We start from the raw sequence: 17,927 nt of genomic DNA on the forward strand, positions 1-17,927 counted from the left end.
TTTTGTTTAATTTCAATTAAATATTCGTGCTTAATTTCAAATTCAATGTCAGCTCCGACTTTATGATTAATTTCAAGAGCGATGGCACAGACTGCCTTGTTTCTGATTATTGATAAGGAATTCATGAATTAACCTGGGAACGATACACGCAGTTTGATAAATCGACCCGTAAACCGTAATGTTATAGCAAATTCATAAATTAACCTGGGTTCGTGTTAACTCGAATCCGAAATTTATTAACGATACGCGCAGTTTGACAGATCGGCCCGTAAACCGTAATGCTAAACAGTTTTAACTTGCGCTTCGGCCTGAATGCTGTCAGTTTAACCGGGATGCAATGTCGGTTAATTTATGAACGCTTTGACAGCAGTTCGATTAAAACCGAGTGCTAAACGGCCTGAGGCAAGTTAATTGAAGAATTCGGTATAGGTTTTGCGGACAAGTAAAGTATATGGCATAACTCTTTTCACTATTCTGTTCAGTTTATCGTAAAGTTAAAAACTAACATTCCAAGTAATAATTTAAGTTTTATTACACTCTTACAATGATCAAAATTGGTCAAGAAAATTGCAATAAGAGTACGATAAAATTCGCGTTGTTACTTGGCATACAGCTCGTCTCACAAAAGCACTCATCACTCACCGATAATGTTCGAGAAGGTCGTCTTGCCTGCAACCCCACTGATGCCACCGCTACCCTGATGTTGATGGCCCGGTTGGCTTCCGTCGAAGTTTCCCAGTTCATGGATGGTGGTCTCGGCCTCGCACAGAAGATTGTTCAAATGCAGTCCGACGTTATTGTTGGCCGCTTGGACTAATTTTTCCACGCGTAAAATACAAAAAGAAAAACAAAAAAATATTACGAGATCTATTACTCAAGAAGGGTGCCTTGTTTCTAGTTACACTAAGCGTAGTTCTAAATTTAGACAGGTAGTTCTTCAAACGAGCTCTTATGACAACATTGTACGACTGGCGCTACTGAAGCGTAATGTTAAATTTAATCATCGAATTTAATTAAAAACTAATTAACCTCTTGGGAAATTTGAGCTGTCGCTGCTACTTCTTCTTCGGCAAAGCACATAAACATCTGTTACACGGGAACCAGACGAGTAGCGCACGGAGAGCGACGTTCGCGCCCTCTGGCGTCAATTAGCAATATGGAAGCTAAAGATAGCGCGCCATTTGGGATATACAACAAGTTCGCTATAGATAGTACTTACTCGTATGGGCATTCTCGATGGCACCGTGCTGTAGCAGCATTTTCGTCATAGATCGATTATTGCTGAGAACGGCCACATCGAGGGGAGATAGACCGTCGCTGTTCAGGCTGTTGACGTCCACGTCTGTGCTCTCAAGAATCGTACGAGCCTTCTCCAGATGGCCATGCTCGACCGCAGCAAATAGGGCTGTAAAAGTAAAAAGTGAACAAAACTTCATTTACTTCAACCCACAACCAAAGTTTCAGATTGATTTGGTTCGGTTTGGTTGTCACATTCGTTTCAAATGATTCGAATCGGAGGTACGATTTCGCGTGAAGAGTCTGCCACCCATCATTCTTGAAATGAGACGCTTGCAATTGTACGCATTTGATGCGGCTTGTTGGGATGTTTCACCCTAGGTTTCACCAATAGTCAACATGGAAAGGCATTTGCTCTCGGTTGGTTTGAAAGATTATCTTTGGCAGATCATATGGCACCGGACTTTTCGAACGAGGGCTGGATTAAATTTTAATTAAAAACCACTGCCAGAGCTTTCATTGGAAATCAAAATGACTACAACGGATGCAGTGCAGTGTCATGGCAGATAAGATCAAAGAAGCATTGAAAAGCCTCAACAGGATTTAAACCTGCGTAACTTTTTCAAAAGGACCTAAGTAACAGTAACCGAAGAGAATCTGTAGCCCACAGTCCCAATTATCACGGTGGCATAGAAGCATTTCAACACAAGTTCCACATGCGGTTAAGTGCATTTGTATAGCCGCGGCGCGCCGCGATCAGTAGAAAATAGAAGAAATGAAGAGAATCGCTCATTGTTACTTGAGTCCTTACGAAAACTTTAGCATGAAATACAATGAAAACACACCTACTAGTGAAAGGAGCCGATATATAGCTTGTGATCGCTTTCGAAGCTGGTAGCAACCTGAGAAAGAGAAGCCAGCTCAGTGACAGATTTATTGTTTTGGTTTTCTTCTTATTATTATTGATGCCAAACATTCAAATAGTACTATTTAAATCAAGTTAGCATGTTCGGGTTTGCGAGGGGTTTGATATTTCATCGCAAATGAATACTTCTCCTATTTTATTAAATCAAGCTAGCCCGGTTCACAGTGACAGTTGACAGGTCATACCCGGTTTATGCTGACAGTTCCGTGTACAAAAACAATCCCAGCTGGCTGTTGTCTCTTAGGTGGCAACTATGTTACCACTAACAACTGACGTTATTTTGTTCACTAACAGTAGTGAAACTATTCATTCATGGTATTCGGCAACACTTCTGATCTGTTCGATCACGGACGGAAGATTATACAATTGTCAGCTTGAGAGCCTCTTTTTGTTTTTAAGCGCCATTTTGCTGTTATTTAAAAATAATAAATAGCTGCTGGATTCATTTTTCTAATTTACTGTTAACTCATTGATGCATAGATATTTCCAGATAGAATTAATCAAAGGGCGTTTGTGGCAAATATAAACCAAACGGATGAGAGTTATTTTTTACTGGACTAGCATAGGAAAATCAACCCCCATCCGGTTTGTTTACGCTTGCGACATTCGCCCATTTGTTAATTCTATCTTCATTTGTTGTTTGTTGCATCGCCACCTTCCCCTCAAAGGAAATAAACTTTTCTATCAGTACACTCAAAAAAATCGGCACGTCGCATCCACGTGAAAAATCATGTAAACTTCTGTACAGCAACTTACGTGAGCTTCATGTACTAGTTAATGGAAAAATTGATACAACTTACCGGGATCGCACGTAAACTGGTTAGTATGAGTGTGAGTTACCAACAATTCACGTGCATGTTACATGAAAAGTGTGATGGATGAGAATTACCTATGTTTTCACGTAAACTTGACGTGCTGATTTTTTTAAGTGTATAATACCACTGCACTGCCAAACCACAAGTAGGGGAGAGTAGTCAAAAGTGAGACAACAGAAACATTGAGTCAACGGGAATAGCTACGTCATTATACATTGAAGATCCATGATAGTTTCATGGAAAGTGAAGTTTGTGAACCTACATCGCATCATGCAGTTTGAGAAAAATTTGATGATTTTTCAATAAAAATTAGGTTGGGGGGGGGGGGGGGGGGAGGGGAGAGGGGGGGGGGGAAGGGGATGTGTCAAAGCAAAGTTTTTCTCAATCATTTTTAAGTGATTTTCAACAACAAAATACATATTAAATTTAAATTAAAATTACTGCAAGGCATCACATAGTAATAAGAGTTAATATTTGACAAAATATAACAATCGAACTTCGTTAGTTCACTATTTTTCATAAAACATTCCCATTGGCAATGGTGAGACGCAGAGACGTGGGTGACACTGAGACATAGCTTTTGCCATGCAAATTTTTTTTAATTTTTTTTTATGTTCAATGGCAAATTAATACATAGGGATTGACTGTAAATGAATTCTGAAGTATAAGTTAAAAGTCAGATGTCCAGGATTTGTCCTTTATAAGAGTATAAATGTATATGTGAAAATAATCGGAATTTTCAATCATACTCAATAATTATGCATGCTTTGTAGACACAATAAACATCACGACCTCTAAACTATTCTTTATTACCCAAAAATATGGTTGAAATAGATTTCAAATAGGCATCTTTGTATGCAATACACGTTGTCTCACTCTTCCACCTAGTGGTTAACAGTGAGGCAAACACCTTCACATTTGTGGTTGTAACTAGAAATACTCACAGTAAGAGATACGCGGAAACTAAAGCCTACGATTTGGCACAAGCCCATGGCAGACAACCATGTTCTCGCCGCCAACATCTCGTGTGTGCGAAAATGAGATAGCAATTCAGCACTGCGTTTCACTCAACTGCCAGCAGTCTGATTTGGGCCCGCTGTCAAATTTTGAGCCCCGGACATGCTGTCGCTGACGTTTACTGCAGCTCGATATAGAGATGTCGATGGGGTGATTTGGCATCAGTGTACAAAAACTGCCAGCACTTGCTGCGGAGCAAAATGCTGTAGCAGTGTGACTTGATTGTTTTCAAGATGATCCGCTTTTGTTTTGTTTACATCAATTTTGCACAATAGAGCGTTATATCTTTCAATTTAATCAGTGTAAAATGCATTGCAAAGCTTTATACACACTATGTCCGAGTATAATATTCAAGGTGCGTTACAATAGCTTAAGAAGGTTTCATAACTATTTCAATACTTGTTAATCAAACATTTAAGCAAACAGTATGCATGTTCGATTGGCTCCCTTTTGGCAATTCTCGCTGCTCGATTGGCTCCCAAGATGGCTGCTTCCGCGTATCTCTCACCTCTGAGTATTTCTAGTTGTAACTAATTTCGCTCATAACCAAAACGACTGAAGCTTTTTTTCAGACAACCTTTCAAATGGATTGAATAGTTGGTTGGTAGTTATCATTTAAGAAAAATTAAAATTTTTGTAAAAAAGTGTCTCACTGTAGACGTCTCTCCCCTACTGGCAGTCAAATTTTTCATTTAGCAATTAAGATTAACGATAATTCTCCGAAGATTTGTGTTTGACCATTATAACAGGTAGCAAGGGCTGGAACCACTACATGAATTTATTTACCAAACATCATATCGAAAATTGCTTTTCAGCTATTGCGAGACCAACGACATCGAGAAAGAGGAATGGAGTAATTGTGAAACTTTTAATTTGGGCAGCACAATTCGAGCACAATTTATTTTCATTTTCATATTAAAACCATCTTGAAAAGCGACTGCAAAAAATAAATTGAATGTTTCGATTTTTTGGGTGGTTATTCGGAATTATTTTTATTTTTCAATCCCCGCAAAACCGAGCCCAACTTGAGTCGTGTAATCATATCAGTTTTGCATTGGAATGGTAATGGAGTTTGTGCATTTGAATCTATTATTTTTGTGACAAGTAATAGCTCATATCAAATAGTAAAATTTCTATTACACTGTATAAATTAATTTTTGCAGGATAAAAATAATAATTAATTGTTTATCTGTACTATTCGTATAAGTCTACTTAGTTTTACGTACACATTTGTCTGGAATGTGTAATGTGCGTTAATGATTATTTAGGTAGTCGTCAGAATCGAAACCACAACGAACATTGCATGGATTATTGAAGATACTAGAAGATAACTAGTTGCTTCTGGTGCTGGTGCTGGTGGACAATTTAATATTTAACAAGAAGCAAAGTATTGTCACTGCAAAACTGGCTATCTTCAATAATCCATTGCTCAGGATCATTTAATAAATTTATCAGAAAATTTAATACTTTCGGAAACGATGGTTCTACGATGGATGTAGGAAGCGGCACAATATGTGTCGATAACCCAACCAAACGCGTCGCTTTCTTGATAAGTGGATTTTGCAGTCTCCTTTTGTCCAGCGCCTCTATGGTTCAAAGGTACAAGGACCAGCGAACCACATGCCCTGGCGGGTGTTGTGGGTTCGAATCCGGTTATAATCTCAGATTATAGCTTGGTTCGACTCATGCACCTTCCAGCTTTGGACAAAAGGTAGGAGTCAAAATGACTACTTGTCAAGCCTAGCTACCAAACCCCCCCCCCCCCTTCCTTTTCGCTCTTCCCCTCCTTCCCTTCATCAATTGTAGAACCATCGTTTCAAAAAGTATTAATATATATGTATGACCGCATTTCAAGGTCAAGACAAAAACTTGAGATTATTCAACCAGAAAATTTAACAAATCAGGAAAAAAAGTACCAATCTGGCTTCCTATGTCGGAAAACCGGCCTTTTTGCAGGATTGACCGGCAACCGGCTTTGCAGGTGAAAAACCGGTCGGGCCGGCCAGAAACCGGCCACTTGGCAACCCTACGCGGATCGCGAATCCTGAATTACTCACTCGTCGAGTTAGCGACTTCGTTAAAAGCGACCAAATCAGCTGTTGCCAATGTACACTCTTAAATGAGCTTACCCGTAAATTGGTTGGATTTTAGCTAAATCCGTACACTTTAAGGGCATTTTAAGTAGTTTCAACCAAGTTTGAGCTAAATCCGACCTATTTACAGGTAGAAACATTTAAAATTGTAGCAAAGGTACTTAAGAATCGTTTGTCGACAGATAGAAGTTCTTGATCGGGGAGAAAATCGAATGCCCGAAATCCGTTATAGGGAACGTACCAAGTTACATGAATTAGCGAATGAAACTTAATTATTTGCTTCATTGTAACTGAAATTCTCTTGCATGTTTTGCAAGAATTCGTCATGCGAACGGTAGAGAGGCAAGAAGAGAAATCATGAATCGTTCAATATGAGACTTACGCCTTCTAGGGCATGATATAGCATCCTCTGAACAAGAGCCAGTTTTTGGACTAACGTAGACTTGAACGGTTTGATCATTTGGTTCGTGTTTCGTGGATTCCGGTGAACATTATCGATGGATTCGACAGCCGCATCGAAAAGAGTGGCCTGCGTTTTTAACCCTAACCTTAACCCTAACGGAAGCCTAACTCTATATCTGGCCAAGATGTCGCTCTGGCCAAGATATCGCTCTGGCCAAGATGTTACAAACGGAACTTTCAGCTTATAACAAGATATTTAATGACTCCAAATTATGACGAAAAATAAAACAAGACGGCCAAAACACGGTGCCGAAAACTGTACATTATGACGCTCATGAAGTTCAATTGCGTGGTAATGGACGGCATAACCTGTGTCAAGGGTCTTAACTCAAAGCAGACTTCAAGAAACCAACCAAATATCTGGTTTGACAGACTATCTGTACCTATGACATGAAAAGAAAGCTATATTATATTTGCAAGCGGGTAAACTAGGGAATGTATACGAACGAGTGTCTGGAAAAACTCCTGCTGGTAATGCTAAAGCAACACGATTGATCCGTGTCGTTTTGGTCGGATTTAGCTTCGTATTGTTACAGAACAAAGACTATGGAATGATATGCCGAAAACAACGTGCAGGTGACGCCCACATGCAGGCGAAAGTTCCGCCCAATCGGTTAATATTTGTTGGTTAATAATCGTTAAGCGGAAGCTGGAGAAGACCCTAAAAACTGCTAGAAGTACTTTCAGGTAAACTGTGGCGTTCTTCTGGCGAAGAAATTGGACAGCCACCGTACAGAGTCTGATAACAGGAATTAAACGTAAGGAATGGGAGCATGGATGGAAAAGAAAGAACAGTTGAAGTTTTTGTTTTCTTCGAAGTACTAAAAATTTCTTTTGGAAACTCAAATTAACAATGCCTGTTGGCGAAGTCTGTTTCGGCACTGAATCAGATATTAAGCTTCCCCGTGGGTGCAAAAATTTCACACTGCGGCTCTGCCTATCAGTGCAGTGTGAAAAAACTATTGATACAGTCAAATTAGTTGACTTAGATTACTGCCTTGCGGAACATAGAATAAATAGTCATGAATAAATGAAGGAACTGTAGTCGGAGCGGCTTCCATAGATTTCTTGAGAAAGTAAGACGTTCGGAAAATTTACCCTGGTAGAACAGTATCGAGGTGTTTAATAACTTTCAAAAGTGGTAAAAATAATAATCTTTAATTATTTCAAATTTGGTTAGATTTCAAGGAAAAACTTGGAATTTAAAATTAGTGGTATGTTTAAGTGCATACACACCAATTTCATAATATCAGTAAAGGCACCAACCACAGAAAATTATGCTATTTTTCCATATAGTTGTTCCATATAGTTCCATATAATGTGATAAATGTATCTTGGAAAACAGAACACTTTAACTCTCTCAGGTTATTCTTGTGCAATACTGCATTACACATCATGTCATAGCATGAGATGCAGAGAACTCGTAGCAAGAAAAACAATCATTAAACTTATATGAAATCAGGAGGTTTTATTAAATATCTTGAAAAATTTAAAAAAAATGATTTCAACAGGCAGTATTTTCAACTCTCTGCATTAAGAGTTAGACTGAGAATTTGTATAATTGTGAGCTAAATTCGCTTTTTCGCCTTTTGCTAATGTTATCACGATTCAACTGTCGGCTTACTAAACGTTAAACAAATAGCAATAAATTAATCATTTGAATGTGTGTTTCAATTTAGTTACTATCCGGCATATTTGCTCGATTTACTGACGCCCATTAATTCCACCACCATCAGGTTTATGTAACCATCCATCAAAATCACGAAACGATAACCTAAACGATTCCGAGGCAACGCCGAGTGTAATCTACGTAATTATAGCCGATACAAATTGCAGGCACGATGAGTTATTTTCCCTTATAATAAACTGGTCCGAACCAACAACTGAAATTTAATGAAATCAATCAATTAACGCAAACAAAACTACGTAATCAATCGTCCGATGGAAGCACAAATGATACATGTGGTAAAGAAAAAAAAATGTAAATAAAGCATAACATACCATGCAAATGAATATTTATTTGTGTCAGCCTATCCAACTGCGCCTGGGCCATTTTGTGTTGCTTTTTGGTAATTTTGTGCTTCCAGTAAGGATGATTCGGAAAATTCGACCCTGTGCCGCGGTCTCCCGCCGGTTTGGTAGTGCTAGCAAGTACATCGATCGTAGTTCCGACGTTATTTGCAAAACTATTGTTGTTGTTGTTAATGTTGTTGTTTGTCTCGATGAGGCTTCCGACTCGATGGGTGATTGCTTTGGGGCTGCTCGGGTGGCCTTCGTCGTCTGCAGAGCTGGTAGATAGATGACGAGTTTTCTTAATGATTTTTGGAGAGATTTGCCGTTTGCTCGGTGGTACTGCAGGTTGCGAGCCCGGCGGATGCTGCTGGTGAGGTAGTAGATATTCCATCTTCTTCGCTGAAACCGAGCTGAGATTCGGTGAGCTGGCACTGGTCATTCGGCTCAGATTTCGAGTGCATTCATCGACATGGCTGAGCTCCAGCGGCACCGACAGTGTAGATGGCGTTGGGGACGTGAGCGTTGATTCTATGGTGGCGACATCTAGCAAACTGCTGCCGTACTGGGGCTGTGCCGAAATAGGTATGTCATTTTCCTCGGCCCGCTTGCTAGTTGTTGGACAAATAACGCTGCAGTCCGAAAGTCCGACGTTCGATAACGACCGACTCACCACATCCGGTAAACTGATTTCTAGAGTACGAACGAAAAGTAACGAAAAAGAACATACAATAACTAAAGTGAAAATAAAACAGAACTGAAATAAAAAAAAAAAACAGATAAAATGAAGAGGTCGCCAATTTTTTTTAAAGCTCGCCCACGTTTCTGACCGAATTTGTATCATGCATCATCACCATACCATCCCGTAGGGCTTGGTGAGGCGCGCAAAATTAAACAAGCTTGTGGTGTGCTGTAACGCAACGGCCCTGAACTTGGACCATTAGGCCACACTACCGAGTAGGCCGTACGATTGCGGAACCGACCGTACACGAGTAGTGGCAAATCACTTTTGTTACAATTCTCTGGTGCGTCTGCTGGTTTTCTGCTCGACTTTCCTAGCCGGGTTCATTTTCAGCCAGATGCTGGGCGATAGATAAATGAGTATTGGTCTTCGTCCTTCTGCCATGAGCTAGGGTTACCAGGAAAGTTTTATGGAGAATTTAGAAAGTTTGATGATTTAACTGCAGACTACGGTTGATATAAAATAAACCAGTGAAGTATGAAATCATAACATTGTTTCCAAATTGCTTTATTTTCACAGAATTGGGGCTGCATGTTAAATCCGCAAACCCTGATAACAATGATATATAGCACAGGCGGTCGAGTTATCCTTGGCTGTTCGACAGGCTGCGTTTCTCAGCTCGTACTGATCCGCAAGGAGAGTTTGCAGTTCACGACACGGTTTAATTGGTATATGGTTGCTGCCGTTTGAGACCTGCAAATCAGCTGCCAGGAGAAATAAAGCCTGATTGATAGATGTTTTTAGCCAACGACGGATAGCGTTCGTAATGTGAGGTTTCGTGGCTGGAAGTTGGGATAATTTTCCCGCTTGGAATTCCAACGAAAATGTTTAATATTGAATGTAAGCAAAACAAAGCCTAGGTGCTACATTCCGTTTCCGAAACTTGACTTTTTGCTATTATTCGACAGATTTCACAGTCAACTAATGAAGTACAAGGCAACTGCGAATAAATAAAAAAGCAAATTTCAAACAAACAAAAAGAAAGGGCGTTTTTAAAGCCTGATTTTTTTTCGATGGCAATCGTAATTAACATAAACTGATTTAATTTCTTTCATTAGAGGTTATCTTAAAAATAACACAAATTTGTATTTTCCTCGAAATAAATTTCAATGGAAACGCATGGTCGATCACCGGTAGAGGGACAGAACGCAGGCTGGTCTGACCAAATTATCCGCAAAGGAAATATTTTTATTCGATTTTCTCTTGAAACCACTTCAAAGTTATATGCGCTCTTCGCCTGCATCCACTGGATCAATGTAGTTTCTATAGGGTACTGCTAAGCAGCTCCCTTTGACCTATACATAGAATCAGGGGATTCGATCTGATTCTGATAAATAAACTGCCACTTCAAAGGAAATCTTTATGAAAATCTAATCAACCACATAAATCGTCGAAGCTTATTGATGGCACCTCTCCAAAAAGCGTAAAAATGTCATTACATCTACAGTTACGGCCATCTTCTTCGGCTGGAATACTTGAAACGAGCGCTCTCGGTGATGGTAAAATTCAATTAAATTCCTTATTTTGCAACCATTCGTCAGATTAAAGATGGGATAAACGCTTCAGTTAAAGGATGTGAAATTAAAACGATGGTTCTTCACAATGAAAGAATGACATGATGAGAAATTGTATTCCTGAAGCGCTCTCATCGCATATTCTTTTCTATGTTTTTGTTTCTGAACTATCCTTCAACTTGAACTGTTGGATGCTAAAAATAGCACCACTCAGCTGGTGAGGTGAGGGCAAAAGACAACCCTGCAATAAGCGGAAGAAAAGATGCACTGCCTGTAGCTTCAGACATTCGTTTCAGGGAAAATAAGTATCGGATTCCAATTCTTTGTTTCGTAACTCTTTCACGTGATAACAACAACGGCACGTTTTAACTAATGTGCTCAAAGTAAAACACTATAAATAATCGCACACCACCCCCGGGGAATTCGCTAGAGCCCTTTGACTGCTGCGCTCCTTGCACGCCCGGAATGAAACCGGTAAGGATATTTTTAGACCGACTCGGAAACATCGACGAGTGTCCTCTAGTCCATCGTACCAGCATGACGGGAACGAAAAGGATGCACTCTAGTTGCCCCGGCTCTCGGTGCCACCAGACGCCGTCAACGCCGTTCGGTCACGTGGACTGGATATGCCGAGGAAAAGCGTATGAGTATGTAACAGCAGCTTTCCTCAAACCCTTTCTTTCGAGGTTACTTTTAAAAGAACGCGATTTGAAGAAAATTTATTGCTGCTAGTTTTTTTACAGCGCTGCTTACACCGGACAAGTCGACATTTGGGGGAGCAAAGGACGACGGAGAACTTTAGTTGGAAATGATTGTTTCTATTCAATTTCAGAAACGGCTTTAACTTAGAAGTTGTAAAGTCTGATTTGCTAGTATGATCACACGACGGTTTTTATTACCTGTGCAAAGTAGTGTATACAAATAGAAGTTAACTAAAGGGACCTTATGCAATTCATAGGCAACAAATACATGCAGTATGGTAAATTTAAATCATTCAATTTCAACATTCTTTTTTGCGACGTGTGGATCGATCTTGGTACAATAATGTTTTTGCCATGTTTTGTTGTTGCATTTATTATAGCTTTTAGCGCAAAATTTAGATAATAATTAGAATAAGTACTAATATTAGCTTAGCAAAGGAAATTGGCCCAACTCCCTAGCAAGGCGCGATGCTTTAAAGCTCTAAACTCTGTGACTACGAAGAATATGTGCTGTTATCGCAAACTCTTGTATTCGAATTGAAAACCTCCCAAGTTCCATGCTGTTGAATTACTGTTTATTTAGCATCGGAAATTCGGAACACAGACTGCGCTAATCGACTTATTGATGAGATGATAAAAATTGTTATCAGAATTAGAATACTGGTGGGATACGAACCTTACCACTATTCAATGTTATGAGCCGAACACCTCGGCGGTAACTTTGACGTTTTTGAACCAAAATTCTGTTCTAATGTGCATGTAAAAGAACGATTCATACGGTAGTTCCACAGTGGCAGCCGTAATTCTCGCTGTTTCTCGTCCGAAAAGTGACGTTTTTTGTTAGTCGAATGTAAATTATTATTATCAATGTGCTGTTATGAAGATTCCAAAAAAAAAATCTTCCCTGCTGTATCACACAATTGATACATACGTGATTAAGTTTTGTTGGTTTCGTCGCGTCACTTCTACAGCCGTACGTATGCTGTTTAATAAAAACAACACGCCTGTAGCGCCACCTCGTAATGTGACAGCTTCAGGAAACAGGGTCGATGCCCGGACGGTGGCGCCAACCAACACTGTCGAGTTGCAGGACAAGCAGAACTTTAACAGTCAACTAAGGATGAGCGAACGGCTCACGAGTCGTTCTAATGAACCAGTTCACAAGAAGGAGTGCTCAAAAGTACGGCTCTTGAAAAAGCATCACGACTCATCAAACTTACCCGAAGGTGACACGAAGTTTGGTTCGTGAATCGTAATTTACTGAACTGTCAGCTTGGCGGACAAACCATTAACTATGAGCCGCTCATTTGAGTCGGTTCGCATCAGCAAATGAACGGTTCGGAACCGCTAACACAAAAGAGTCGTTTTGCCCATCTCTACTTGCCCGCCTGGTTAACTGAATGTCATCGTGGATCAAAGTATGTAAAGCATGATAATATTATATCGAGATTTACACCGGGGACATCAATTCGCTATGACGGCGTTGCTGATACTGTTCAGAGTTTTTCGTGAGAAAAAAAGAAAGGTAAGTATTTTTGCTTTTGTCATCAAGCACACGTTGACAGTACGGCATGGGATTTTCTGTAAGTGTGAGCAGCCTACGAAATCTTTTTTAATGTCATCGTCGTGAATATGGAGATTAGCTTCGACAGTTCGGTCTGCGATTGCGTCATGGGACACTCGGGCCTCGGAGAAATCAGAGTGAATGAAGTCATATGGTCCTCCCAAAACGGATTTGCATCAGCTGTAAACAAAGACGGAGCTTTGTTGATGTTAGCGAGATGAGAGGTTTAGGCAGCGATTCAGCATGCGGCGGCTAAAAGAGTGTCAACTGTGAAGGGATCGTTCGTTAAAGAGCTTGAGATCCGAACAAAGGGTATTCCAAAAGATGACAACGTGGCAAAGATAACCTATGTTAGCTGCAGTCGAGAAAAAGAAGATCACGAATGAAGTTACCAGTGAAGATCGCGGAGTGTAGAGAAGCAAAAGCCGCTGTAATACGCATCCAACAACAAAGCCAGTTAACAGTAGGCAGCTCTACAGATGCAAGCTAAACACTCTTGCAGACGAGACATTAGCGAGCGTAGGTGGCCTTTCTGGCTGATGAAAGGGAGAAATCCGCAACAACTCCTCTACTATATCTCCCAAAGCCTGAGTAGAGCTCGAACGGATGCTTGTGAAAGACACGACTGAACAGTTTCTTACCAACCCCACTGACCAGACGTCGAATAAGTCTTCAAGTTCCGACATCCGAACTGTCAAGAGTGCGGTACTTTTCACGTGTCGGATCTGGGGTCTCATCGCAGCAAAAGATCGAAACAGGAATACGATGTATAAAATCCTACAAAGCTCCCGTGGTCTATCGCATATCAGCAAAGGATTTCAAACCCAACTCCATGCTATCCGTATGAATCTCGCACTATGTATTCTCTAATATCTGGAAAATCGCGATATATTTGGCTGATTGGATGCAGGGTGTCTTAGTCAAGGTCAGCAAGAAAGGGGCCTTCCTTTTTCCTTTAACTGGCGTCCACCGACCACGAAAAAGCGTTCGTTCGACTCAATAATGAAAATTGTTGAAACGCAGTACGAGGCATTCACATACAGAGTCCTCCTAATAGAACTTTGTTGGTTCGGATTAGAGCAGCTGCTCATGCGAGTCAAAGTTGTACGACTTGGCCGGCGGCTGCTCTGAACATCAACGTAGTCTAAACTAAATCATCGAGTGTTTACGTGGACAATCCCTCCTACATCACAGTTGCGCAGTAAACTGTGAAGAAAGTTGAAAAATTCTGGTGACCTGCCGGTGTCAAGTGACGGTACCAAGGTCGACTGGACAGTCCAACGATCCACAAAACTACAGCTGCTTTCGCGACTTTTCAAAATGCATGGAAATGTCAGTGACAGAGCAGAACAAGGCCTAGGTTTTGGAATACTTGGCAAACATGAAAGCCTGTTAACGACCGTATAAGATTATTAAGTATTAAGGCAAACTACCGACCTATAGCTTAATCAAACTCAAACCGATAAATGATAAACACGAAAATATAAATTTTATACCTTTCTCGAGAAGACGTATGAAGAGTGGCATGACATGAAAGTTGGCATAAGAGATACGAATGCATTATTTTCGTCCCGTAATTTGTAGAAAGCATCTGGCCTAAGCCACAAATGACAATGGTCTGGAACTAAACATAGATTCGGGCCACAATTTCATGGTACGAAAGATCCACGTGCCCAACGCTTTAAAACTAAAAATATCGGCGAAAGTGTGGTTCAACATTCAGCGGTTATCAGCTAAAAGAGTGGTTACAGAGTGCTCACGGAAAGTCGATAGACCTGTCGATGATAAAATTGGAGTGGATCAAAACGAACAGTGAAGACATATTCACGGTATCTCAAGTATTACAGCTCGAGAAGTGGTGGGCATCACTGCGGGAGCTACATCGTACGAGTGCTTCGATGCTGAGTGACAGTAAATGACAGATGAGAAGTGCAGGAGTTCATATGCTGGCTACAGGTGTGAGGCATCGGAGCAGAGAAAGACATCCAGATGCTAGGGCTGCCGAGAAGAGACCCCATCGCTGCCGGTTAGTATTCTACGAAGCGATTAATGGTACCAGCATGCGAGTTCTGCCAACTCCTGTTATATGAAATGACAACGAAGGATACTTGATTACAGATATCGTAGAGGGGATCGGGCGATGGAATCAACATTTCAACGTGCCATGACGTGAATGACGAAGAAAATAAGGTCGCTGCCAAGGGTAAAAAATAAAAATGGCAGATAAGCGGTAGAACCAGTAACCTAGGCCTAGTAAAAGAAAGCAAACTTGTAATGTACCATATGCTCATAAACTTCAAGACAGCGTATGATTCAATCAAGCAAAATAAGTAGAGCATGCTTGGGTGTGATATCCTATCAATGCTGATTAAGCTGCTCTGTGCCTCCCGCGACGGTTCTATATAAAGCGGGTAAGATCTGTCTCATTCGTGACATTAACAGCTGCGATTATTGGCGAAATGTTGTCAGACACTAACGAAGTCTGCAAGTCTTTGGCGAAATGTGTATCTGTCAGAAAAATAAATATATAGGTAGTAGAATTAAGCGGGAAAATTTTCATCTTTCTCTATCATCATTATTATCAAATAACGATTTATGATCTATTCGTATTCTGTAAGTATTTTGTTAATTTAAAGTTTGTAGGTACATTTTACCATGTTTATCAAATTCACACTGTATATAGGACATTCAGCATAATATGTCAATGAGAAAATTTAGCTAAAATTCATATTTGAATTCGAGTAGAAAAAAAAAGAAAATTTTATTATAAATTCCTATTTCCACCGATCGATAAAACCTTTTACCGGGACTTCCGCCATTATAATTCCCGCACTATCATGGTGAACTGCCTACACACCGTTTGGCCTATCTCGGTCAATTACTGAAACGGTTCGTTCGATTTTTCCGCAGCGGAAATACTCGAGTGCGATTTTCAGCATGGCCGGGAACCGAAGGACTTAGTGTGTCACTCACCTGCGGTAGCCAAATTGGAGGAGAGCGCAAAAGTTCGATATTGAATTAAAATTTATTTCACTTTCAGTTCCCAGTTCCACCGTCATTCGTGCGTCCGACACCCTCGACCTGAATAGATCGCACTCGGTTTACAGGGAACCTTTCGTCCGCGACATTCACAGTAATATAATGTGATTACTTTTTCGTCGCTTATTGGAAATGTATCGCAACGTCAGGATTGTTGAAACGGAAACAGGCTGAAGGAGCGAGCCACGAAGAGTCCTCACGCAAACAACTTTCTGCAGCGGGTGATTCCTGAGTAAATAAGGCGGAGGATGGTGTCGATGTGGTGCGGTTCTCGAGTGACCAGCATTGGTGACTAGAGGACGATGACAGCCATTTGACGGATGACTTGGATGTTGACTGAACGATGCCGAGATTTATTATGTCTTTAATCTGACAGTTGTCTAAGCCGGTAAGTTTTCCGTTCTGTCTCTCTAGAGCCAGACAGATAGTATTGGTAGATTGAAGGGTGGTTTAATGTGACGATGATTGGATTTGATGCGGAAAGGCACAATATGCTAAATTATATTGATTGGAAAGCTTGTTTTCTGCTATTAGATGTAAGGTTTTCGTTCCATGAATGGATTTTGAAGCTGAGGTGCAAATTCCTTCCAACACGAATAGATCAAAATATAAAATGCTTCTATCGGCGTGAATGGCTATACAGTGCGTATTTTTTGAAAATTCTAGTATAAATCTTCGTAAGAAAATAAAAAGATTTTTTTTAAAACTTCATCAGAACGTTTAATTATGAGTGTTATACATAATTGGAAAAGTGCTTGTCTTTCTCGAAGAAACATGCAAAATTTGGAAATGGAGAAATGAAAACTCTGGAAACTATGAGTTTTTATGTCTCAGTGCTTGTGTTAATGTGAAGCGAGTGGTTAAGCTCAATCGATGTTCTGACCCACGGGCAGCTTCATAAGGAGGCCGCCTTTGATGCTATTGAGTGTAACGTTCCGTTGAAGCGCGTGCGTTCGTCCGCTCGTTTGCATTAACGTGCGCGCTTCGATATAAAAATTCATAGCTTCTAGAGTTTTCATTTCTCCATTTCCAAATTTTGCATGCTTCTTCGAGAAAGATTAACAAATATTTTAAAATAAAAAAAGTCGAGAAAAAAAAGTTCCAACTTTGACAAAATTACAATTATTTATAAAAAAGCACTATTTAACTAAAGAAAAACGATCAAGAGGAGGTATGGTATACCAATTTTGAAAGCTTGTGGAATAGTGAACACATCTGGTAGAAAGTCATTTTTTGATAATACAAACTATGTTTACAATCAGCATTTAAAAAATAGTGATTTTTTCGGATTACAATACTTTAAAAAATCATATCTTGCGAATCCCATCAGTAACATTGAAATAAAAAAATACGTGTCGGTTTTTTTTAACAAAGAACGTAAAAAAAATATTCCGAAAGAAAAAATTTTTTGACTGTAAATTTCCCGTGGAATGACCCATATGTAAATAGTGCTTGATGTTGAAGAGTAGTTCAATACATATCAAATACATAAAAACGTCTCAACCAATTCTTGGAGGAAACCAAAAAAATATTGGCTCGAAAAAGTTTTCAATAATTTTTTTTGGCCATTTTTTTATGACCACTCGGCTCACTAGGAAAATATTCATCTAGTTTCTACTAAAACAACTTAAATAGCTGCAAAGGTTTAGGTTTGATGTTTAGACTAAGATTTGAGGTGCTATTTACATTCATTTAAAAATAATGGAATTTTCTCAACCTGCAGCTAGTCTCAACCTGCAGCTGTCTACCCTACATGTATGAGTTTTGATTCGATGCATATTTTTTGGGTTCACATCGATATTGAATTTT

The 17,927-nt window shown here is 39.9% G+C and overlaps 1 protein-coding gene across 6 annotated transcripts in view; it reads right to left on the reverse strand.

Moving 5' to 3' along the window:
* Positions 1 to 17,927, reverse strand: part of LOC128745401 (uncharacterized) — a 91,487-nt gene that overhangs the window by 20,637 nt on the left and 52,923 nt on the right. For all 6 annotated transcript variants that reach the window (XM_053842473.1, XM_053842470.1, XM_053842471.1 and 3 more), the window contains 3 exons: positions 8,550 to 9,251; positions 1,220 to 1,405; positions 643 to 813 (listed from right to left, as the gene is read on the reverse strand). In XM_053842473.1, the coding sequence (XP_053698448.1) occupies positions 643 to 813; positions 1,220 to 1,405; positions 8,550 to 9,251 (1,059 nt within the window). The remainder of the gene's footprint in view (positions 1 to 642; positions 814 to 1,219; positions 1,406 to 8,549; positions 9,252 to 17,927) is intronic.

Source organism: Sabethes cyaneus, chromosome 1 (genome assembly GCF_943734655.1).
Source record: "Sabethes cyaneus chromosome 1, idSabCyanKW18_F2, whole genome shotgun sequence".
Classification (NCBI taxonomy): domain Eukaryota; kingdom Metazoa; phylum Arthropoda; class Insecta; order Diptera; family Culicidae; genus Sabethes; species Sabethes cyaneus.